Raw genomic sequence first — 25,084 nt, forward strand, 5'->3', positions numbered from 1 at the left:
TTTTCCTGGACGTGTCCTACATCATTTCATGACCTCCTTGTCCAGGAGGAATGCCAAAACGTCCTCTATTTTGAGCATAATAACTTAAGAAGCATGAAAATTTATGAGATAGTGTGTTTTAGTTTTTCTTGGGTGGGTCTTGAAGGCCTTCGCCTTCACGTCCTCCATTTTTCACCTCCCTTTCTGAAAGTCCTCCATTTCTTGGTGCATTGTCCTCAGCAGTGAGGACACCTGGTCACCCTGAGTATAAGGCAGCATCCAGTGCAACAAGTTTTGTGTGTGTGTGTGTGTGAGACCAGAGACGTCCTCCTTTTCCAAGACATGCCCTCCATTTTGAGCATAAAGTTCAGAAGCATGAAGATTTGTATGCGAATTGCGTTTGAATAACAGAGATAGCTTTTTCCTTGGGTCCTCCTGTCCTCCATCTCGTGGTGCCTTTGTCCTCCTTTGCAAAACAAAACAAACCCAGAGGCCATTAAATGCAAATATGACAGGCTTTTTGGCTGAAGGTCGGACGAGGTATAAATAAATAAATAATAATTAATAATAATAAATAGAAACTACCATAAACTCAAACTACGAGTAACAACGACGGTTGCAGAGGCAAGAGAGACTGCCTGCGTGAAGTTTTGTGTGTTTTTGTGTGGGGAAGAAGGACATGGAGGAGGAGTGACTGAGGAGAAAAGGGGGCGTTGGAGTAGCCCTCCTCCTCCTCCTCCTTCCCTCTTTCCTTTGTGTCCCAGGGAAGGAGGGACACACTTCTTGGCCCCTGAGCCGAGGAGGAGGAGGCTGCCTTCCCGGGCTTCCCGCCCCCTGGCCTCCCCTTTCCCTCCTCTCTCAGTTTCCCCTCCCTGGGGCGCATCATAATAATAAGGGAGAGAGAGGAGGGAGTTTGCCTCAGGGCAAACAAAATGGCGGCGCCTTTGGGGTCCGGGCTCCAGGCGCACGGGGTTTCCCCAGGGGCGCTCCTCGGGGCCCCGGCGATGGCGGCGGCGGCGGCGGCGGCAGGGCTCGAAGGGAGGCCCCTGGCCCCGGAGGAGGTCTCCAGGAGGCTCCAGGGCACCCTCAGGGAGCTCGGCAACAGGAGGAAGGTCCTCCTCAGGAACCTGCCCGCAGAGAGCAGCAGCCAGGTGGGTAACGCAACACACACAGTACACACGACACAACACACACAACACAATGCATACAACACACACAAAAGACAACACATCACACACTGAAAGGTATTGCTGTTGCTGCTGTGTGCCTGTCATGGACTCTCTGGAGGATCAGGGTTCGAGTCCCAGCTCAGCCACTGAGTTTGGGGCAAGGAGTCACACTCTCTCAGCCTCAGAGGATGGCAAGGTTGGTTCAGAGGAGCTTTGGCCCTTGCCATCCTCTGAGGCTGAGAGAGTGTGACTACTTGCCCCAAACTCAGTGGCTGAGCTGGGACTCGAAAACTGATCCTCCAGAGCCTCAGCCCAACACTCAGAGCACTACCCCTCTGAAGTAGCTGTTACGTATTCACTTGGTTTGTTCTTTTAATGTATGGTTTTACATGATCCATTGCTTAATTCATGTTTTAGGGGAGGGTGGGATAGTGGGACATGAGGTTATATGTCATTTTTTAAACTTGTAAGCCGCCTCAGTTGCCACTGACAGAGAGGCAGAATATAAATAAAAGCATTGTTTTGTATATTGTTTTGTGGCTCTCTGGGGATTGCCCACCTCACACCCAGTGTCACTTCATTTCTTTTTATTTGTTTCATATCTATGCCGCCTTTCTCCAAAAAGTGACCCAAGGAGGCTCGCAAGATGGATGGGGAGGAAAGGCCCTTGGGTTTAGAGAGTCCAGGGTCCCTCGTTATTTATAAGGGAAGAAAGACAGGACCCCTGATATTTAGGGAGGAAGGAATGCATACCTTTGGGGAGCTCTTGTTGTGTGCTTTCAAGTCTTTCCTGACTTATGGCGACTCTATCATGGGGTTTCCTAGTAGTTTCATGGCTGAGCTGGGACTCGAACCCTGGTTTCCAGAGTCACAGTCCAACACTCAAACCACTGTGCCATGCTGGCTCACATTTGCGGAGAGGGGGCATTTATAGAGGTAATGGAATAGCACTGCCTGAATAAGGGAGGCAAATGAGAAGGAGACTCCTACAAGTTTTGAAGATTGCAGGGACCTGGACATAGAAACTTTAGCTAAGAAAGTTATAAAGCTCTTAGGTGTTTTGGGACTCCAGTCCCCATGGGCCCCAGTAAGTCTGGCCAATGGTGATGGGAGAAATAGTTGCCTCTTATCGGGAAAGGTGGGAAGCTGCAAACTGGAGGGTGTGGGAGTAATGAAAATCCTGCTCAGCCATGGAAACCCACTGGGCCACCTTGGGCAAGTCACATTCTCTCAGCCTCAGAGGAAGGCAAGGGCAAACCCCATCTCAATAAATCTTGCCAGGAAAAACCTGTGATAGGGTCACCTTAGGGTTGCCATAAGTCGGAAACCATTTGAAGGCAGACAGCAAGAACAACAAAGCTGAAATACTCCCAAAGCACCAGACCCTATATCTTGGAAATCACCTAATCAGATTAAGCCCTTGGATGAGGGACCACCAGTGCATACCAGGCTTTGTTGTAGGCTTTATTTTAGAGGAGGGCAGTGACAAACCACCTTTGTGTACTCCTTGCCTTAAGAAAGTTGTGAAAATCATGGGGTTGACATGAATGGACAGGTGTCATGAAGGCACATACTGTGACAGAATTCAAAGACGTAGCCATGTTACTCTGGAAAATCACTATGCAAAGAGATCTTGCAGCACAAACTGAAAGGTATAAGTTGGTGGCATGAGTTTTTGTAGACTTGAGCCTATTTCCTCTGATGCTTTTTCTCGGCCAAATTCATCTGGGGGAAATAGGCTCAAGTTTACAAAAACTCATGTCACCAACTTATAGTTTTCACTTAGTGCTGCAAGATCCCTTTGCATAGTGATTTTCCAGAGTAACACGGTTACATCTTTGAATTCTGTCACAGTTCTAGTGATGGTGAAAGATGCAGACCACTTATAATTGTGATGTACTTTGGGCACAGGGGGAATATGGGACAGGGACCAATCCTTTTAATCTCCTTTTTCTTGTCATCGTAAATTCATCCAGTTGTACTCAGTTTTTGTAGGACAAGCGGAAACTGCCATTGCTAGATAAAGAAAGCTTGATCTCCTATAGATGGGAAGGCAGCCACGATTCTCGGTTGTCAGAGTAGCAGAAAGGAAGAAGAAGGAATGTCTCTAAATGTTGCTGAGACATGCCCTAGTTAGAGACTTGACAGAAGGATAGGTGGAGGAAAGCTTTGCAACATTTTATTTTTAAATGAATTAATTTAGAAACTCTGAATGAGTTCCCATTGCTGATATTGATAATGCTTCTAGTTTCTAAATGTTATTTTACTCCTTCCTGCTTTTTCGAATATGTTGGTAATAGAGAATTTCTAAACTTGTGGGACAGTGCCACATTAAATAAGCAGGTATCGGCAGGTTCAGGCTTCAAGCCATATTTGCTTAGTGCTCTTCTAAATACTGTTTAAATTTGCAGGAAATAAAGCTGGGCTTAATGCATTTCCAGCCCAGAAAATCTCCATAAATGTCTGTCTAACAAACAGTTGTATTATTCTGTCTATCTACTTACACATGTATTAGTCATTTGTGTTTTTTCTATCTTGGTATATAAAAACTGTTTGCCAGAATAAGATTTCTTGAGTCCTGTGAGCAACTAGGCTGTTTAGAAGACTGGCTTTAGAAATATGATATTAGATAATGAGAACCAGTGTGGCATAATGGTCTGAATATTGAGTATTAGACTAGGATTTGTTACTGGGCCATGGAAACTCTCTAGGTGACCTTGGGCATGTCACTTTCTCAGCCTTGGAAGAAGCCAATGGCAAACTCCCTCTGAACAAATCTGCTGCTGCATTTATTTGTTTATTTATTTATTTCATTTATATCCTGCTTTTCTCTCAGAAAGGGAAGGACCTAAGGTGGCTCATAGATAAAATGGTTTTAAAAACCTTACAATAAATTTTAAAAACAATTAAAATAATAGTTTTCTGTGGGTTTTCTGGGCTATGTGGACCCGTTCTGGAAGAGTTTATTCCTGATGTTTCACCTACATCTGTGGCTGGTATATTCAGAAATCATCTTGCTAAAACTCTATAAAATTATATAAAACATACAGAAGTTAAAATATGAATAGAGCACACACCCTGTAGAAAAGCCTGTTTGAATAAAAAATGGCTTTGCCAGCCAGCAAATGGAAAGCAGGGAGGGGGCGAGCGTACCTCCCATGGAAGGGAGTTCCAGATGGTAGGAGCAGCCACCAAGAAAGCTCTCTCTTGTGTCCTCACCAAGCAAGCCTGGGATGGTGATGGGACCAAGAGAAAGCCTTCTCCTGAAGATGTTAGGACTCTTGCAGGTGCAAATGGGAACATACAATCTCTCAGATGCTTAAGAGAGATAGGGCTTTATAGTTCATGACCATTGTGCCCAGAAAGAACCAGTGGCAAGTGAAGCTGTTTCAACAAAGGAGTTGTATGCTCCCTGTAACTTGTCCTGATTAGCATTCTGGCTGCTGCATTTAGATGCTTTCTACAAAGTAACTAGAACAACTGATTGAGTTACTTAAGAGGTTGCTGTTATTGTGTGCTTCAAGTCACTTCCGACTTATGGCAACCCTAAGGTGAATCTATCATAGAGTTTTCTTGGCAAGTTTCTTCAGAAGGGGTTTGCCATCGCCATCCTCTGAGGCTGAGAGAGTGTGACTTTCCCAAGGTCACCCAGTGGGTTCCAGGTCTGAGCTGGAACATATGAGGATGTATAAAGAGTTCCTTTTTAAAAATTATGACTATAACAGTAACTTATTTGGGGCATTTCAACCATAACTATAGCCTAAATACAATTGTTAGTCCTCTCTAGGGTAGAGTAATTGAATACTTCGGAATAATTTAAATTTACATCAAGATTTATGTAAATTTAAATGATTTAACTAGTCTACTCTAGCTAGGATTCAAAACTGGATGTAGAACTCTGACTAATCACTTTTAAAAAACGCCTTTCCAAACTCTGGTTCACATCTTTTGATCCCAACCATTGTACTAAACAGAAGTGACACATTCCTTTCTAAAATGCTTATAGCTTAAGCAGGATATCAAATTAAAAATGAGATAGAATATTGGTCTTGATTAAAACATGTAGGGGAGAGTTACCTAGGCAGATGAAGATTATTCTCTTCATTTTCTTGGTGTCCTTTCCTTTCTGTCTCCTCAGTAGAGTATCTCCCATTGCCAAGTGTATTTGGCAATAAGACTTAGACAGATATCTATCTGGGAGCCAGCATGGCGTAGTGGTTTGAGTGTTGGACTATGATTCTGGAGACTAGAGTTCGAATTGCAATTTCGCCATGTAAACCCACTGAGTGACCTTGGGTTAGTCACACACTCTCAGCCTCAGAGAACGGCAATGGCAAACCCCCTCTGAAGAAAGTTGCCAAGAAAACCCCATGTTAAGGTCGCCATAAGTTGGAAACGACTTGAGGGCACACTACTATCACCACAATAAATATCTATCTAGTGCTCACAATTGCACTGCAATTGAGAATAACTAAAAGGCTGAAAATAATTTAAAACTGAGGTTAAATACTGTGTGTTAAAACTTATCTCTTGATTTTTATGTCTATGTATCAGGATTTTTCAATGAATCCTTCATAGATATTTGAGAATAGATATGTTATAGAATAAATATGCCATACACTCCAGGTTGATGGAAATAGCTTGCAAATTTTCAGTGACTATGCAAGTAAGTATGCAAATTAATTGAGGATCTTAGTGCATTCTTAGATGTTTAACATGTTGCCGGGTTAGACAGAATCTAAACTTTCTGTTAGCACTTGATAGTGGAGTATGCCATGGTGAGCTTTAGCATGGATGGTTGCTAGAAAATGACAGTATTAAAATGCAGAAAATAGTTACAAGAGACTCACCAATATTCTGTTGAAATAAGCAAACTTTTAAAAGTAACCATTAAAAATAATACTATTTTACATTGCTATCTGTATTGTGGCTATGCCTGTAAAATCCCTTATACCATCTCAGTTTTCATTCCCGTTTTAGCATACTTTCATTTGCAGCCTGCACTAAACCTTGGTTTGGCTCAAATCATCTACGGAGGTTCTGTCAAAAGGGAGTTCCTTTTGGTTGGCTCTGATAAAAACAATATTGGTAAGATGTTAACAAGGTATCATCAAATGTACTGTGGAGCTTTGTGTCATTGTCCCTCTTAGCAGGCTAATTAGTATCACTAACTTAGTTTGTGGATGGCATAATGAAATTGGGTGATAAACAGAATATGTTAATTAAATATTAAATAGAAAGGATAAATTGGCATCTCTACTGAGTGGGAAATGTCTCATCACATAGATCTTGCAGCCTTTGTACCAATTCCTCTGACTTATTTTGAGGTAATCATAGGAAGAGACACTTTTAAACTTGTTTATGTTCTTTGTGTAGATCAGGGATGGTCATTAGAGCCCCCCAGAGACCATGGAGGGCTGCCCCTCACTGTCCCCAAAGGCCTCCAAACACCCTCTAGAGGACATAGGGACATACCATGTTTGGGGGGGGAGTCTTCCTGGTCCTGTAGATAGCATTTTGAGAAAGATTTTTTTTTGGGGGGGGGGGATTACATTTTTTAAGACCCTGGGTGAAACAGGGAAGTTCCAAATGTGATGGAAATGCCCTCCACATTCCCTAGAAGAGCATTTTCTCCAACATACTCCATGCATACAGATCACAAGCCACACTTTGCCCACCCCTGATGTAAATTGATGTTCGGGAATTCTCAAAGAGAAAAACTTAGCTGAACACAAACATTGTATATTAAGCACTAGGTTTGTTATCTCTGTTCAGTAAGTTGTTGCACTTGAAAAATGAATGTAAAAGTCCCTTGTTTTTTTATTTAAAAAATCTCAGTTCAAAAGCCAAGTGATTATGTACCCAGTCTACCTAGACACTAGTGTTGCAGTTTTGGAAGATTTACATCTATTTTATGTGCTACCATGTATAATTTTTAAACATCAATAGGCCTAATTTCTCCAGGAGAATTTTAGTAAGTTTTATAACTAGAGCCCTCAGTCTGTTGAAGGTTAACAGTTAAGCTACATTCTCTAAAGAGGAAGCACAGAATTCATTGTTAAAAACAGGTTCAAACATAATAGCTTAGAGTTTTCTGGTAGAGTGAGCAGGTTACTGTTCTAAGCTCCAAAGTAATTTGAGGACATGTGTATTCCTTTCTCAAATAGGATTGTAAGGAGCATTACCAAAAAAGGAATTGACTGCCAAGATGTTTTCATTTTTTCTTGGCCATGCTGTCTGAATATGGTCTTTATCTAAATTGCTTTCCCATATATCCATAAGAATATTGGATTTTAACATGAAGAGGAGCAAATACATGTTACCTAAATATATTTTACATTTTAAAGTGTGTTTCACTATCAAAACAGTAATTATTTAGAAAACAATTTTTAAAGTAAGTAGCCTTATTTTCCTTAGCCTCCTGTTACAGTGAAGAAGATTTTTTAAGTGCTACTCTTAATTATATTTTTAGAAACAAAATAGAAACAATATCCATTGTTCCAAGCCATATATAGCATTAGCCAAGGAAAGCTTGCCTAAATATTGCACAAAAGTACAAGCCAAGAACTTTTGAGGGAATAATCCATGTAGAGTTTTGTATATCAAAACAAGATGGGAATGTGTTCCCTATCCATATGCAATGCAGTATATTGATTAGTTTCTTGGTGTGCATAACAATGCAAGTAATCTACACATCTAGAGTTTGTGTCTGCAAAGCAATACATATACACATTTCTCTTCCTGGGTGGAATGCCTGTCTCAATATGCAGTTCATGTACATGTTCAGTTGAGCAGATTCCATTGGTATCACAGAGCTTCAAGCAAATGTTCATAGGATTGGATAGCCTGGTGCAGTTTTCCTCTAGGAAATGTAGCTACAGTAGGGACAATTCAGTTGCCTTGTATATTTGAGATCAGATATAGGAAATGTATTACCCATGGAGAGGGACATGCAACCCATTAACCTTTTTCTTATGCCCCCAAACTTCCACTGATTCTCAGGAGTTCTTGTACCCCCCTAATTCCTCCCACATTTTGGAGCAAAAATTGCCCCAAATAATTTCATTTGCCTCCAAGAGTTGTGCTATACTTGATTTGTCTCCTGGAAATCATTCCCCCAATAGCGGAAACCAGAAATGATTACTGGACACTTCTGAGTTGAGTTTTTGTGAATGATGCAGCCTCTCAGGGAAATTGTGTGGTTAAAGGTGGCTCCTTCTGCAGTTGTTCACTTCTTCTTAGAACTATGTCATCTCATGCTAATTTTTATTTCGCTGAAATGAGACCATATGTGCACAAGAGGGAAGTATCAGCAGGCGTGTGTTAAACCAGAGGTTTGCAATTCATGAAAAGAAAAATTTGTAAAGATATTCTAAAAAGGGACCCCCCCCAAAAAAAAACCCCAACAACAACTGGGTAGGAGAGGGCATGATATGAGGTACCTTGAAATGGGTGGGGGGAGTATTGTAGCACTTGCAGTCCTTGAAATTTGTTTCACACCAAGTTCCATGTCAAGTGAGCCAAAGTCATGAGTTTTCTGGAAAAAAGCCAAAGTTTGTTGATAGGTCCAAAACCTGAATCAAAATGTTTGGGATGTCAACCTAAGCCTAAGTAATTACAATAATAAATATACATTCTAGACCAGAAAGAAATAAATTTAAAAATGTTAGTTGTGGAGGAACCCAAAGTCTCCCAAACCTTACTACAGTGTTATTTTGGTCCCAAAGTCTGGTGACTAATCAAGCATGTGAACTGTATAGCATGACAGAGACTTTAAATTAAAACATGGAAGTTACTTCAGAAGGATTCATATATATTTAAGATGAGGTATAGAGTTATTGTACTTTGCCTTTATTTCCTTGGAGTAATTTTTCAGCTTTCCACAGAGCTCTGTGGCAGCACCCCAACTGTACAATTCCTTACCCAAGAAACATTGGCTTTTTCCATCTCTGTTGAGCTTCCAGCGGGTAGCCAAGGCAGTAGCATTCTGCATGGCCTTTAATGTTGGATATTGTTTGTTTTTAATTGTTTTTATTTGTTTTTACTTGTTAATTGCCACTAGAGCCCATATGGGTTGGGAGGTGATATAGATATCATCAATAGAAGTATAGTGAGAAGGAACAGTGCCACTATATTCAGCTTTGGTCAGGCCTCACCTGGAATACTGCATCCAGTTTTAGGCACCAGAATTTAAAAAAAGTATGTTGACAAGCTGGAGCGTGTCCAGAGGAGGGTGACCAAAATGGTGAAGGGTCTGGAAACCATGCCCCTACGAGGAGAGGCCTAGGGAGCTGGGTATGTTTTGTCTGGAGAAGACAAGGTTAAGAGGTGATATGATAACCCTGTTTAAATAATAATAATAATAAAAATAATAATTATTATTTGTATCCCGCCTCTCCCTGTATTGGATTGAGGTGGGTAACAACAAACAAAAACAATAAAATCAAACATGACTATCAATAGATTAAAGCATGACAGGACATATTAGATCCCTAGTTCCCCAATCTCCCTCCCACCCTAAAATACCATTAAAAACAATTCCCAATAAAATGCTTAATAAAATAAATTGAGATCAAAGTCTGGTGGGTACAGCTAAACAAGTGAAGAGTGAAAATTCTGAGGAGATCAGTTTGGGAAGGCCTGCCAGAAGAGATCCGTTTTTATTGCCTTCTTAAAGGCCTCCAAAGATGTTAGATGGTGGATCTCATCCTGCAGGTCATTCCAGATTTTTGGAGCGGCAACAGAGGACGTCCTCTGGGAAGTCATCTTCAGTCTAGTTCTCTCTAACTGCAGTAGGTTCTTGAAAGGATGTCATATTGAGGAGGGAGCAAGCAAAGAATAGGACGCAGAGCAATGGATTCAAAGTGCATACAGGAAAAGAGATTCTACCACAACATTAGGAGGAACTTCCTGACAGTAAAAGCTGTTTGACAGTGGAACACACTTCCTTGGAAAGTGGTGGAGACACTTTCTTTGGAAGTCTTTAAACAGAGGGTTGATGGCCAACTGTTGGGGCTGATTTGATTGTGTATTCCTGCACTGCAGGGAGGTTGGACCAGGGAGATTGCTCTTCAGGCCTCTTCCAGCTCTGTGATTCTATGGAAATGATCTCATTAGCTGCACTGCTGGGATAGACTCAGGTTGTAACTTTCTTAAGGCGGATCTAATTGTATTCACTCGTCTCTGGGCAGTATGCAGCCCGCATGCAAACTGGGCTTCTCCGGGCTTGTCCTGCATCTTTTCACGAACTGAAAAATCTCGTTCTTAAAAAGCTGCAAGAGAAGCCCAGGTTACAAATGGGCTGCAGATTGCCCAGCAATGGGTGAATGCAATAAGATCTGCCTTAAGAAAGTTATATCACAGGTCTATCCTGGCAGCTAAGCTAATGTGATAATCTCTATTCTCATGATTCCATGAAATATCTTAAATCATTTATGCACACATTTAAAACTTGGGATGCATCTACACTGTATAAATAATGCAGTTTGACACTACTTTAACTGCCAAGGTTCCATCCTACAGAATCCTGGGGTTTGTAGTTTTATGATGAACCAATACCCTTAGAGAAGGCTAAAGATCCTGAAAAACTACAAATCCCAGGATTCCATAAGTTGAAGCTACAGCTCTTAAAGTGGTGTCAAACTGTATTATTTCTACACACTGTTTTGGGAAGGAACTTCCAAGAGTGGCAGAATACAGAACATTTTGAGGCATTTGGTCCAGGAATGCAATCTAGGATTCTGCCAGACATATCCCCCCTGCAACAGGGCTTTGTAAACACAGCAACTGATTTCTCTTCCATGCTTCAGATTCCTCCAACTTCTGCAAGAAAAGTGCAAGAAGTACAGTACCTTGCCAAATGAAAGAATAAGCTGACACAAAAGGAACTTCTCTCTGTTTGGGCAAACCTTCAGCATTTAGAAGGCTATAAAAATGTGAAAAATGAAGGATCAGAAAAAAGCCAAAACAGCTGATTGTATTAGCTCAAGGGGAGGGGGGTCTAGTTAGGGGAAAAAACATGCATCAGAATTAATTTTCAGTGAGGATTGACTTCTTTGCTTTGTGTTGACTCTGTAGCAGAACTAAGTTTGTTTATTATACTTATATCCAGCCTTTCTCCCAAAATGGGGGCCAAGTCAGCTTACAAGTTTAAAAAACAAAAAAGTTAAGACATTGATTACAAATCATTATTATTAAAAACATGGTTAAAACATATTTACAGCGTAATTAAAGGACTGACAAATTTAAAAATATTGTAAGTTTACAATATAGAATAGCATTATTCTTGTTTTCACTATAATGGTGGTGGCTTCATTGTTTTCCTTTTGCCTTCTTATCCTAAACTGGCAAAAAATAAGACTTGGTAGATTTTACAGCGTTCCTCATCTTTGTCCGTTTATTTAAGAACAAAAGCTAAATACATATAAAGCTCAGTTATTTTAGAATCATTGTAATTAATGGTTTAATAGATGACTTTTTAATTCAATGGCTTGCCCTAAACCCATGATGCTGATTTGGCTCTAAGGAACTTCCTTACTTTCCCCTTCCTCTTACCTTTGTAGGATTTCTGGGGGGTGATTTTGGGGTGCTGAACAAGCTGGATGCAATGGGGAAGAGATTTAACTACACTCCCAAAACATCCCCTCCCTAGATGTATGAATAAATATTAAGCATTGGCTACAGCCCATTGTATCAAGACAATGTAATTTTTATGACAAAATCCAGAAATACATAAGCACTTTTGTGCCTGACATAACAAATTGAATTTAGATCTGTAAAGGAGCTTAAAATACAGTCGGCCCTTCTTATACGCGGATTTTTTATACACGGATTCAAGCATACACGGTTTGAAAATGTTCCAAAAAAGTATAAATTTACCTTGATGTTGCATTTTTATTAGGGACACCATTTTGCTATGTCATTATACTTAATGGGACTTGAGCATACATGGATTTTGTTATACACGGGGGATCTTGGAACCAAACCCCAGCGTATAACAAGGATCCACTGTACTTCATTTTTTTCACTCACACACACACACACCACTTCCTCCAAAATTCGAGACAGTACATTTCAGGATAATAAACATTTTAACTTGGCTTTAACATTTCTAGAAATTTTACATCTCTGGTAGAAAGAACACTTTCCGTGTCTGGAGTTTGTCTACAGCTCATTAATCAAGTTGCAGTTATTGCATTCGTTTGATGTAACAGTTATATGAAATTTTGGTGTCACTTCTGTTGCGAAATATCTTCTGTAGTTCGAAACATGTTTGTTTTTGGTCCTGTCATTTATTTATTATTATTTGCTTAATTTAGTAGTGATAACTTACATCCTCACTGTTTAAAATTCTTGCATACTTACACCTGGGAATAGATCTCATTGAATTTAGTGAGATTTTTCTTCCAAGTAGACATATATAAAATTATGCTGTAAGATTAGAAATTCAAAACTGCACACTTTTCCTTTAAGTATCTCCTAATTAAATTCAGTATACATGTATATCTAACCTTAAAATAATTTTATAGCATGTAGAACATGAAATACAATGTTTGGTTGTAGTCCTATCCCTTAAAAGGAGTGTTCCTCTTCAGAACAGAATTTGGAAAGTTACTTTAAAAAGGAATTCTTACGTGTTTCTTGTTACAGTATTTGAAAAGTACCAAATTTCTGTTGCTTGTTGCAATGTTGAAAAAGTAATTCATGTGTAAACTTACAGCGCTTTATAAATAAAGGTTAATAATAATAATAATAATTTCGCTGTTCATTGTTTTGCATTGATTTGGCACACCACTCCTTGAGCAAGGTGTTTGGCTCCAGAGATTTTAGCCCAAGAAGGAAAATAATAAATAAATATACATACATTTAGATATCATTATGCTTCAGATCTGCACATTCAAATGGCAGTTTTATTGAACAGGGTTGGACTCACTCCTATGTGAAATGCACATGATCAATCAGTTATTCAGTCCTAGGAGGGAACTGCATAGCACTCTCTTCTTTCTCTCACTCAGTATCTGTGCAGTTCTTTGATGCTTTTTCAATCATTTAAGATTTGCAATCATTAACATTAGGGAAAGAAATATTCCAGAAGAATACTGAAGAATAGTGATTTTACTCAGATCTAGCAAATGCAGCAAAGACCTTAAGGACTAAAAAAAGATTATAAAACAAACAAATAGTTTCTAGAACAGATCAAGCTTGAACTCTCCATGGAAGCCAAGATGACTTAATTGAGACTGTCATACTTTGGCCCCATAATAAGAGGGAATGAATCATTAAAAAAAGACAATACAGTAATGCTAGCAAAGTTAGAAGGTAGTAAACAGAAAGAATGGAAGAATGCACGCCAGATTGCTAGACTCAATCAGGGAGGCTATAGGCCTGAACCTGCAGGACATGATCAGAGCAATAGTGTATAGGAGGTCTTGGAGATATTTTATCGACAGGGTTGCCAAGAGTGGAGGTCGACTTGAGGACAGTTAACAACAATAACAACATTTATTATGGCATATGTTTTCATGGATGAAGCCACTCTAGAAAGGAGTTAGTTCTAGATAAAAATTACTGTATGTTAAGGTTGTAACTGTATACATATTTACATGGGATTAAGAACCGTTGGGTGTTCCCTATTGGGTAGAATAGGACTTACTCTTGAGTAAACATGCACATCTTTGTGCTGTTAATTGTTATACTGTTCAAACCAAACAAACTTTTTGCCACTATTTTTAATTTTTGAACAGAGAGCACTCATAAATTAATGTATTTAGATTTTGGGATTCATTGGCAAAAGCTATCAGGTATGATAATAGAATTCTGCTAGGGAGCTGTAATCCAGATGGTCACAATCTATGTCCAACTACCTGTGAGAGCACAATTGAATTCAATAAGATCTACTACTGATTGCACTATTAACCACTTTCCAAACTTGAATCTGAAAAAATATATACTGTATTGTTGTTACTCTCTCTCTTGTACCACCCAGACTTGTTATATTTTAATACATTTCCTCCACTGAATTTACTGAGATAACAACTTGAATCATCTGAAGCAATGAAATGAAACAAATATCCAAATAATATGAGTTTTCAGTTCATATCAAATATGTCAAATAGAGCACTGGAGGTGAGGGAGGCAGCTGGCAAGCATTACCAGATGGTTGCCTACCTCAAGGACTACAGCCCTAGATAATGCTTCTTATGTTGCTTTCTTTGCTGGTGACATGTTGAGCAGTCAGCTATATTGTTAAATAGACAGAGAGTACCAAATGGTAGGGAGGAGATGAAACTAAAATGCTGCAAAGTTTAAGTAATAAAGCCATGATGCAATGTGTTTACAAGAGTGTAAGTCTCTTACAAGAGACAGAATCAGCAAAGGATGGGAATGTTAGTTTACCGAGAAATGGAAATTGCCTTCTTATTTCCACTTATCAGCCCAGCTGAATTCTCTAGGTTTTACAAATATAGGATAGTGCTGCTAGGATAGTTTTGGGAGCAGTTTTGGGAGCATCTGTGAGACATTTAAGCAAAGCATTTAGGTCAGGAGATGAGGGAGGAAGGAAAGGAGCTGCATCCTCTGAAAGCAAATATCTGGAACATTTGCTACCAAGATCACATTGTTTTCCTTTAGAGATTGCTCACAGGTTTTAGCTTTGTCTCACATTGAAAAAGGTTCAGCTGCATCTCAGTTCCCACCTTTTCTGGTAGACTTGACAGAAGCCATGTTTGCAGTGAGTTTTTGGACCAGGACAAAGGCAAAGATGATAGAGAGGAAGCCAAACAGCACCAGAAAGAGTGTGCAGCCCAGTCTTTCATGCAAGGTTGATCTATGAAAGTGGGATAGTCCTTTTTTAAAATAGCAGATGATTTACTACAGCTGTCTTATTGGACCCCTTGCTCACCAAATTAAATGCTAGGTTCTGCACATATGCAAGAGACCCAAACATGTCAAAATATGAGAGGCAAGAAAAGTGTGCTACCTTCCTACCCACTCTGCTGGCTACAATGTGTGTATAATGTATTGAATTGGTTAGATATTTTGAGCATGTTTACTGTGCCAGCAGTGAAGCCTTCATGTGTTAGGTGAAGATCGATCCAGCACAATAAGCAGGAGGTCTTCCAGCAATCATAATATCCACTTCTTTATCTTGTCTTCTTGGAAGAAAAGCAGCATACATGACTAATCATGACTCATGATTAGAAAGACCCTGGTTTGCTCCAGAATGCATTTGTAGTGTTATACAGTTGGCTATCTTTATACCTGGATTCAACCATCCAAGCCTTAAATTTTTTTTTAATTAAATGGAATGCGAATAAATGATATAACAATGGATTTTAGTGCAGTAAATAATGTTATATAAGGAATACCATTTTACTATAGCATTGTACATAATGGGACTTGAAAATCCACAGATTTTGGTATCCAGGGTGGGAGGCTGGAACCAAAACCCCAGTGGATTCCAAGGATCGCCTGTAATATCTGACTGGAAGATATAATCCCTTTGTGTTCAAACGCTTTGTTGTTGTTGAATCAACAGTTAGAATCTGTAGGTCAGGACTTTTAGATTCTAGCAGTGCTACCTGTAAATGTGCAGACAGTGTCAGGCTCAGAAACATTGCTTAAACTGACAGAAAACAAAGTGCATAGTTGTTACCTGAATACAGGCTTAGTTGATCAATTTAGTATGTTGTAGGAATTTCTTTAAAATACTACTTCATAAGTTTTATATCTGATGGACTGTTCCCAGCATACATTTTACTATGTCTTTTGTAAGCGGTAAATATACCTTGTATACAAAAAGGTGCTTCTCTGTAATAGCTGTTTCTCTCTTTCAGTGTGCATCTTTCAGTGATGGAGATAATATAAGACTTCCAAGAGATTTCACCTTTTGTTCATATTCTTATGACAATTCATATTTCCATTTTGGTAACAATTCTTCTTTCCTATATATATAAAAAAAACCATTGGACAAGTGTGTTTGATTACTGAGTAGCAGCAGTAACTTAGCATCAGTGTGTACTAAACAGTCTGAGGAGCTTCAGCATGTTTTATTAACATGGCATTTGACAGCTGTTAACCGATGAAATGAGAGACTGGTATCCAATTTAACTAAAAAGAATACACTTGATCCTGCTCAGATCAAACCCTATTACTAGCTAAGCTCTGTATATTGAATTAGCAGGTTGGCAAGATGGGAATATGCTATGATCTAGAAGACCTTTTGGAGCTGAGAAATTCGTTTATAACAAACTGAGTTTTATTGAAGTCTTATAAGGTATTGTGTATACATAAGAAGGACTGAATCATGTTTCTTCAGTCCAAACTATATGGTGCATTAGAATTGTTTTTGTGCTTCAAATGAGACGTTTCATTTTCATGTTAAGAGTTCTGGGCTCCTATCTGGTCTGGGGTTGCAGCAAGGGAGAAGGGATAACTCTTCCTCTCACAATTTTCTTGCCAGAAATAGCCACACAAAGCTTTTATTTATCCTGAAGGTACTATTTCAAGAGGAATAATTTTCAATAGTGGGTGCAGAAGGAAAATCCTTGCTCTATACTGCAGTCTTGATCTTGATCAGGGCACTCTGGCCAAGAGGCAAGGCCAATTACTCATTTGTTAAAAATGCTTTAAATGCAATATGTAGTTTGGTGCATACTCATGTTATTCTGACATTGCCTCATGACATGATAGCTGCATGCAACCAGCAAATAGAGGAGATGTGTTTTGCCCACTAAAAGTCAAAGTTGTTATCCCTTGGAATGGTTCCCAGACCTCCTAGGATGGTTCCTAGTACTGGCCTTTCCATATCGTATTTACACTTTATTCTGTATGGATTTATTTGTTTAAAAAGAAACCTACATGCAGGTTTTAAATTGTTGTGAACTTCTCTGAGTGTTTCAGGGGCACTAAAAGAACAATACTGTACATATATAAATAACAAAGTAAAGAAACTTAGAGAAGCTAGCTCATGGAAGAAATTCTTGCAAGCAACAATCAGCCTATCATAGATGGAAAAATAATTTCTGCCAACACTGAGCATTGCTCCAAGTTTGACTGATCTGGCAGCAGAATCTATGATATGCAAGAGCTTCAGTTGCTTGTCTTGGAGTAAACAAGAGCAACTATTTTACCCTGCAAGCTAACCACTGGGCCTCGCCCAGTTTACAATCTGTTGGTCTATTATAACAGGTAATTTGTTGTTGGTGGCAGCCAACCTTTGTAACAGGCTGAGTGAGGGGAGAGAATTACCATATATACTTGAGTATAAGTTGACCTCATGTATAAAATGAAGGCAGGTTTTGGGGCCAGGATTATGGATTTTGATATGACTTGTAGGTAAGTTGAGGGTAAAATTTAGGAGCATGTACCAGGGTCTAAAGGCTGGAGCAAAGGAAAACAAGGCCAAAGAACTTACAAAATTCCAGTAGGCATAACTGTTTGTGCTCACCCTAAAGGCTGGATGGATAAGAGAATGGGGTGGGTGGGTGGGTGTCAGTGCTTCCAGGACAGATTATGCTCTTTCCTTTCACCAGTGGATAAATCCTTTTTAGTAAGACGTAAAATATAGTACTTACAGTGACCCATGGATAAGTTGACATAGGTTTTTTGGGTCTGCTTTTTAACTAAATCTTTTAGACTTATACATGAGGATATACAGTATGCCAACCCAGATATTTATTTATTTATTTATTTTTAAAAGGTGTCTTGTTGTATTAGCTATACAGCCAGCCAGTGCAACAAATGTGTTCAAAAGCAAAACTGGTTAACATCCTCATTGTTATAATCTTCTGTCCATCCCATCTGCAAACCAGTAGCTCCCTCACCTCCTTGCTTTTTAGATAGTTAATCTAATGTGTAAGGCCTTTTAAAATGTCTTGCAACAGTTATAAAATTATAATGATATTCCCATTTCAGAAGACAATCCTCCAGAATTTTAGAGCTTTAGCTGATAGATGAATTTCACCATTATTTGAATTGACAAAACTGATCTATTACCATATTGCTTCAAATCTGTTTGATGCAACTGCCTTCAGTTGACAGATTAGCTTTTCATTTAAAGCTGTGAACCTAATTCTGTCCATTCAGTTAACATAATTGTACATTAAGTTCTTGCTCCAAGTTACTCCTCTGAGCTTACTGATAAATGTTTTGGTTGATCTCTCATTATTCTTTGCTCTTCCATATGACATGTATTAAGGACCAGATTTATATTCCAGGTTCTTTCTTCATTTTTAATTGAAGTAAATATTTCTGTGACTTACATTTTCTCCATTGCCTTGAAAAAAAAAATTAAACTGCACTCTTTCTGTATATTGGAAGGTAACAAGCATCTGACTCTGGACATGTTCAGTATATTCTTGTTTATTAAGGAAGTCGTATGTTCTTCAGGAATTACCTAGATTTTACCAAACAGAGCCTGGCAATTACATACATTGTAGCGAGTGCTCTCTCTGTTTTGTTTTTTAATTCATAAACCTATGTCATTGTAATAAGCCAGACATGGCAACTGTGTGATGCTTCAGATTGATTGATTGATTGATTCATTGATTTTATTTCTATTAAGCCGAATCCCAATAATGGACCTGAACGGGCTTACAACTTTTTAAAAACAATAAACATTAAATGCTATACAAAACCATCATTCAAAATATAGATATGAAAGTTATTTAAAAACCACCAATTTTTTAAATTAAAACCATTAAAATTCATTAAAGTACTGTGTACAAATCAAGAAACAGGCAATCATCGCAGCCTCCTTAGAGGGGAGTCTGGGAGCAGCCACTGAGAAGACCTTCTCCTCTGTTCCCACTAGAAGATCTTGAGAACATGTTGGGATGGGGAGAGAAGGGCCTCTCCTGAAAATCCCAGCACTCCAGTGGGCTCACAAAGGGAGATATGTTTTTTCAAATAGTTTGGGCCCAAGCCATATATGTATAGTTATTGAAATTCCAAGCATACCTCTCTACTAGTGCTGCCTGTGGCTGCTGGGAGTTGCAGTTCAACATCTAGAGGGCTGAACTGTTCCCAGTCTTGTAATAAGGTATAGTGTGACAGCACATACACAAATAGGTCTGGATCTGTTACAGAAATGTATTCATCCTTCTCACCCTCAGATGTGGGACACAGCTGTTGTTTAAAAAGAGGTATCACAACCCCAGTCACTCTAATGTTTTTCTTTGCTGCTGTACTGTAACCTTTCCTTTTCAATACAACAGCCCATAGAAACATCTAATGCCTGTAAAGCAGGTTCTACTTACTATAGTCCATGGAGATTTTAACAGAACTGCCTGACTACAGACAAGCAAATGCATTATAATGCAAGTAAAATATAAATCTTCAAAATATTTTCCAACTGTACTTTTCTGTGGCCTTGTCTGTGATATTAAAGTACATCATTTCAGAGTGCAATCTTAATATGTTATGCATGAAAGATGTAAAATGCTAGTAGCAGATAAGAACTGTCCTGTAATCATAAGTGTTCCTAGAGTTAATTCATGTTGTATGTAATGTTATACCTTCTATGTAGCAAGATGGCTACAGCTTAGCTTCAAGATTCCATCTGTAGTGGCTTATATTTCTACTAACGAACAAGGTAATATATCTGAGTACGGAATTGTATGGTGAGTATTTGAATCTTCTTGTTAGCTGTTTACTATATAATCTTTATCTGATAATTCAATACTGGGCAACACAATCTATGGCAAAGGTTTTTCACAAAGCAGGGGGAAAAAGAAAAACTATAAGTTCTCACTTTCAAAGTCAATCATATTAATTCCTGACTATTGTTTGTTACTTAGCAATAATTATTTATTAGGCACCATTTCAAAAACATAGCACTAAAATAATAATAATCAGTTCTCTGTTAATTGCTGTTTGATATGTTGTCTTTTCTTTTTTTAATAGGAAATATATGATTTATTAAAAGATTTTGAACTGAAGTACTGCTATGTGGACAAAAATAAAAGAACAGGTAAGATCCATTTCTTGGTATACTGATAAACAGTAGTGTGTCATAAACCAGGAAGGGATGTAGGGAAATTGTAGCCACCTTGAATTCCATTTAAGAGCCTTGGTGGCTCAGTGGTTAAATGCCTGTACTGTAGCCACTCACTCACAAACCATAAGGTTGTGAGTTCAATACCAGCCCAGGGGCTCAAGCTCAACTCAGGCTTGCATCCTTCCAAGGTTGCTAAAATGAGTACCCAGATTGTTGGGGGCAATTAACTTATATTTTGTAAACCACTTAGGGAGTGCTTAAGAGCACCGATATGGTGTAGAAATGTAGTTGCTATTGCTGTTTTGGGAGAAAAGCAAAATATAATTCCAATACACAAACACATAAAAGAATAAAAGAATAAAATAGTATATGATGAGTTAAAGGGTGCAAAAAGTGTGCCCTATCTGGGTTCTTTAACACTCTTTTACACACTGATAGTCTCCAATCTTTGAGCCAATCTCCAGTCTTCTGAACAATTTGTGAAAATGTTCTTTTTCATTCAAGCAAACCTAATGTTGAAATTTCAGAACTAAAATAATGAAGAATTTAGGCTATTAATTTTAATTTCCTGTTCTACACCTGAAAAGGCAAAGTAAAAGTAAAGGTTTCCTCTTTGACATGATTGTCTAGTTACGTCTGACTGTAGGGGGTGGTGGTCATCTCCATTACAAAGCTAAGGGAGCCAGCATTGTCAGAGATGAGTTTGTAGTCATGTGGCCAGCATGACTGCACAGAACTCTATTACTTCACACCAAGGTGGTACCTGTTTATCTACTTGCAGTTTTACATGCTTTTGAACTGATAGATTGGCAGAAGCTGAGCCTAGTGATGGGACCTTACTCTGCTACATGGCATTTAGGTCTTGAACTGCTGACATGCCAACCTTGTGGTTGTCAGATTCAGTGTCAGCATCGTAACCGCTAAGCCACATCCGAAGGAGCTAGGAAATTCTGTTATCATATATTCAGTCTTCACATTTAAGAACCCAGGAATAAAAATGTCATCTCATCCTATGATATATAATCTTCTGAGTGCCAATACACAAATATTTGTTATTGTATCTTTATTAAGACAATCAGTCTATAAAGCTATAATACAAACTCAAATTAAGATATACTACAAAGATTAAACAACAATAAGAACACACACACACACACACACGCAAAATGCAAACAAATAGAAATGATTCCTCTTCTCCCATTTCCTCTTCCTAAAATTTTTATATTCAGAATTTTAGAGATCACAATAACCAGATTTTATTTTAGCCTTGGAGCACAACCACCACATGTAATTAAACATGCCAGGGATTTGTCTTTATTTCCAACATTTATGATCTTTGTTTTTGTACATTTTAGCTAATTTCACTCATTTGAGAAGCCATCTCAATAGCATTTTATAATAATTTTTTCTTAAATCATAACATAATGTAAACTTTATATTTTTTCCTATGATTTCTCCCAATATTCTAGATTGATAGGTGACTGATACTTTGTGCCCATTTTATCATGACATCTTTAATCACTGCCTCCTGTTCTGTATTCCATTTCAGCAGTAGTTTATAAAATTTTGCAATTTTATGGTAATCTTTCCTGATAGTTATCTCTTCTAATTCAGATTTCTCAAACTAGAAGCCCTCTAATTTTTTATCCATCCTGTATTTTTATGTAACTGTTTATATAGAAACCACTGACATTAGACTGCTTCTATTTAAAAATGTTCTCTTGTTTTAAACTCATGATCTTTTCCACACATTTTAATGAGATTTTAAAAGAACAACATTTTTTGTTTGGCACCTTCCATCTACCATGGAGGCCTTTGTAAGGTGATAGCCATAGTGGAATTTTCCAATAAAATCTCCTCTTGTGTTTGGACCATGTTTTTATCAATGGTCTTCCTGTATAATCATCTTTAAGATCTTTATCTGGTTTATGCTTATTGTACCATATATACACTTGCCATCCAAACTTGAGGTCTGAATCTTCTAAATTAAGTAAATTTTCCTTTTTTTCCTTCAAATTTATCCATTCCATGTTCCAATTTAGTCCACTCACCTCATAATATAATTTTAAGTAAGGAAGATTCAATTCACATCTTTCCCTTGCATCTTGGAGGGTCTTCCATCTCATCCTCAGTTATTCACCATCCAAATAAATTTAGATAGGGTTTTGTTCTATTATGCACAGTTTATCATTTGTAATAATGGGTGTACATTGGAACAAGAAGATCATTTTTCTAAGAACATCATAACTGGATATTTTTCTCGACAAGGATAATTTTAGTGATTTCCATTTCTCCAAATTTCTCTTTATTTCTTTCCAATTTTATATAATGATTTTCAAATACATTTGAGGTTTTTTTGTAATTGTTATACCAAGGTATTTTATCTTTTTTGCAATTTAAAACCTGTTTTCAAATTAATTCCTGTTTTTCTTCTTTACTCATATTTTTGTTAGAATTGTTGTTTTAACCTCGTTTATTTTGAAACCAGCATAATTACCAAATTATTTAACCTCATCCAATAATTTTCTGGTGCCTTTTAATGGATCTTCCAGAAAGAACACTAAATCATTGGCATATGCTTTTACTTTGTAACTACTGGTATGTCCTTTAATTTTAAGTCCTTGTATTTTGTATCTTTACCAATTTACAAATATGAAAGACATGAAAGATTGAGCTTTTATATCATTTGATGTAAGCTCTCAAACAACATTGTTGGACGTATTGCACATGCTCAACTGTGTGTCATCAAAATATGAAATACTGATTGATAAACATGCATGTGTCAGACCTTAGATAATGATTTTTTTACACTTCATAAAAATCAGAATCATCAAGTGCAAAGGCTTATATTCTGGTTTTGACACAGTTATGTACTGTCTAGATTTGCTGAAGAAGTGTTTGTATTGAAAATGTATCCATTGTCATGTTTATATACCTTTCTCCCACAATATCTTCTCAGTTTTAACAGCCCATTTAGGACTGGGTATAAATCTTCCAGTTTGTTATATTTTTTTAAATTAGTGTGTAAAACTAACTAAATGTTGGTCTGTTTTCTAATATAAATAATTTCCTTTTAAAAGACATTTAAATTCTTCATGCATAAATTATTACATAGGAGTATTCTTGTTGAATGTATTTGGTGCTGATAAAAATGGTTTGTGGATTACAGATCCTTACTTGCAGTGAATCAGCCAGATGCTGTTTCTATAAATTGTTCTCTTACATCTTCCATATAATAGGAGTTAAACATACTACAAATAATAAGTAATTAACTGTATCTCTTGAAAAGGGTTAATATACAATAATATGCAAGAAGAGTGCCCCTTTCTCTCTTCTGCAGCTGATGTATATTATTGGCTGTGTCTTACAGTGGAAGAGAGAAAACCACCTCAAACCAGGAACCTTTAGTTCAAACCAAGAGTCTTTTGTTCAGTTTGGGGTAGTTTTCCTCGCAATACCAATCTAGAAGGCACAGCCCACAATGTTTGCAAAGTCCCTTAATTTTCTGAAGAGGCTTTTGGGAATTCCCTGAGAAGGAGGGGAAGGGAAAGATACTTTTCCTGTTGCATATGCAACTATGGATATCATTCATAGAAATCCAGTTTTATTGCCTCTTTTAATAATCTTCTTGCTCCATGCCTTCTCTTGCCTCAGACTCATAATTAGCTCCTAGACAAAGCTGGCTCTTCCCACAAACTCCTTCTGTATTGCTATTATGTAGTTAATTTGGTTCTAGCTTGATTGGAGCATAATTGTTTTCCCAGAGCTCCTGGCAAACAACAGCTTTCTATGTTATAGTGTTGTGAATGGCTCTACACCTTTAAAGATGATGCATGTTGTCAAGCTGTCCTCAGGGCTGAAGCAAGTAGAAACACCATTACTTGCGTGAAAATTTGACCCAAATCCTGTTGGAACTGCTATGGCCTAAATCCTATTGGTTAGTCCCAAGTAGAGTAGATCTATTGAATCAATTATTAAATGATCAGACAACACCTAGGTAAGTCCCTTTAGTTCATGGGTCAGTTCTAAGTGGGACTTACAATGGCATTCACTCATTTGGGTGCATGAAGAGCCCATTTCCTTCCCCATCTATTTATTTCCAATTTAATAGAACTGTATGCATTTTTGTGGTTTAATCAGAATTATTTCATTTGTCTTAGATTCACTTTAGCTACACAATAGAGTATATTTAGTGCAGTTAAAATATCTTGAGATTTCTAAAACATAATGTGAAGTTGTACCTGTAAAGAGGTTATTCTGAAAAGATAATTCTACTTCTATAGTTTGCGTCTCGCTTATCTGGAATCCCAAAATCTGAAATGCTCCAAAATCCAAAACTTGATTCATGGGTGGTTGAGATAGTGATATCTTTGCTTTTTTTTTTTATTCAATGTGCACAAATGTTGTTTCATGCATAAAATTATTAAAATGTTGTGTATAAAATTACCTTCAGTGTGAATAGGGTGCATATGAAACATAAATGACTTTTCTGTTTAGACTTGGATCCCATTTCCAAGATACCTCATTATGTATAAACAATATTCCAAAATCCAAAAAACTCTGAAATTGAAAACACTTTTGGGTTCCAACCATTTTAGATAAGAGAGGCGCAACCTGTACTTATTAATTTGTAAATGTATGTAGTCTTGTACTTGTGAACAAGCTGATTATTTTATGAACCTACCTTATGATAAATACTGGACACAGTTTATCCCTAAGATACAATAAAAGCTGTGGGAGTGTAAGCTAACTTCAAATACCTCTAAGTAAGTAGTAGTTTCATTTATCTGAGAATGCTCCTTTAGGCATCCTGCTACTGTTGTTTAGGTCTCACTGCTGTCTGCCACTGTGTCTTTCTCCCCTGCATTTTATTTATTTTATTTATAAGATATATAGTGTAGCATTTCACATATCCTGATTGTCACTGGATATCTTATAC

The 25,084-nt window shown here is 37.8% G+C and overlaps 1 protein-coding gene across 1 annotated transcript in view; it reads left to right on the forward strand.

Moving 5' to 3' along the window:
* The first annotated feature begins 759 nt into the window (after positions 1-759).
* RAVER2 (ribonucleoprotein, PTB binding 2) overlaps positions 760-25,084 on the forward strand; it is a 57,780-nt gene continuing 33,455 nt past the window's right edge. Inside the window, exons 1-2 of the mRNA XM_089515354.1 lie at positions 760-1,130; positions 20,052-20,118. Of these exons, the coding sequence (XP_089371480.1) occupies positions 912-1,130; positions 20,052-20,118 (286 nt within the window). The 5' untranslated portion in view covers positions 760-911. The remainder of the gene's footprint in view (positions 1,131-20,051; positions 20,119-25,084) is intronic.

This window comes from Sceloporus occidentalis, unplaced genomic scaffold, assembly GCF_023333645.1.
Source record: "Sceloporus occidentalis isolate IW3139 unplaced genomic scaffold, rSceOcc1.0.p SCAF_3, whole genome shotgun sequence".
Classification (NCBI taxonomy): Eukaryota; Metazoa; Chordata; class Lepidosauria; order Squamata; family Phrynosomatidae; genus Sceloporus; species Sceloporus occidentalis.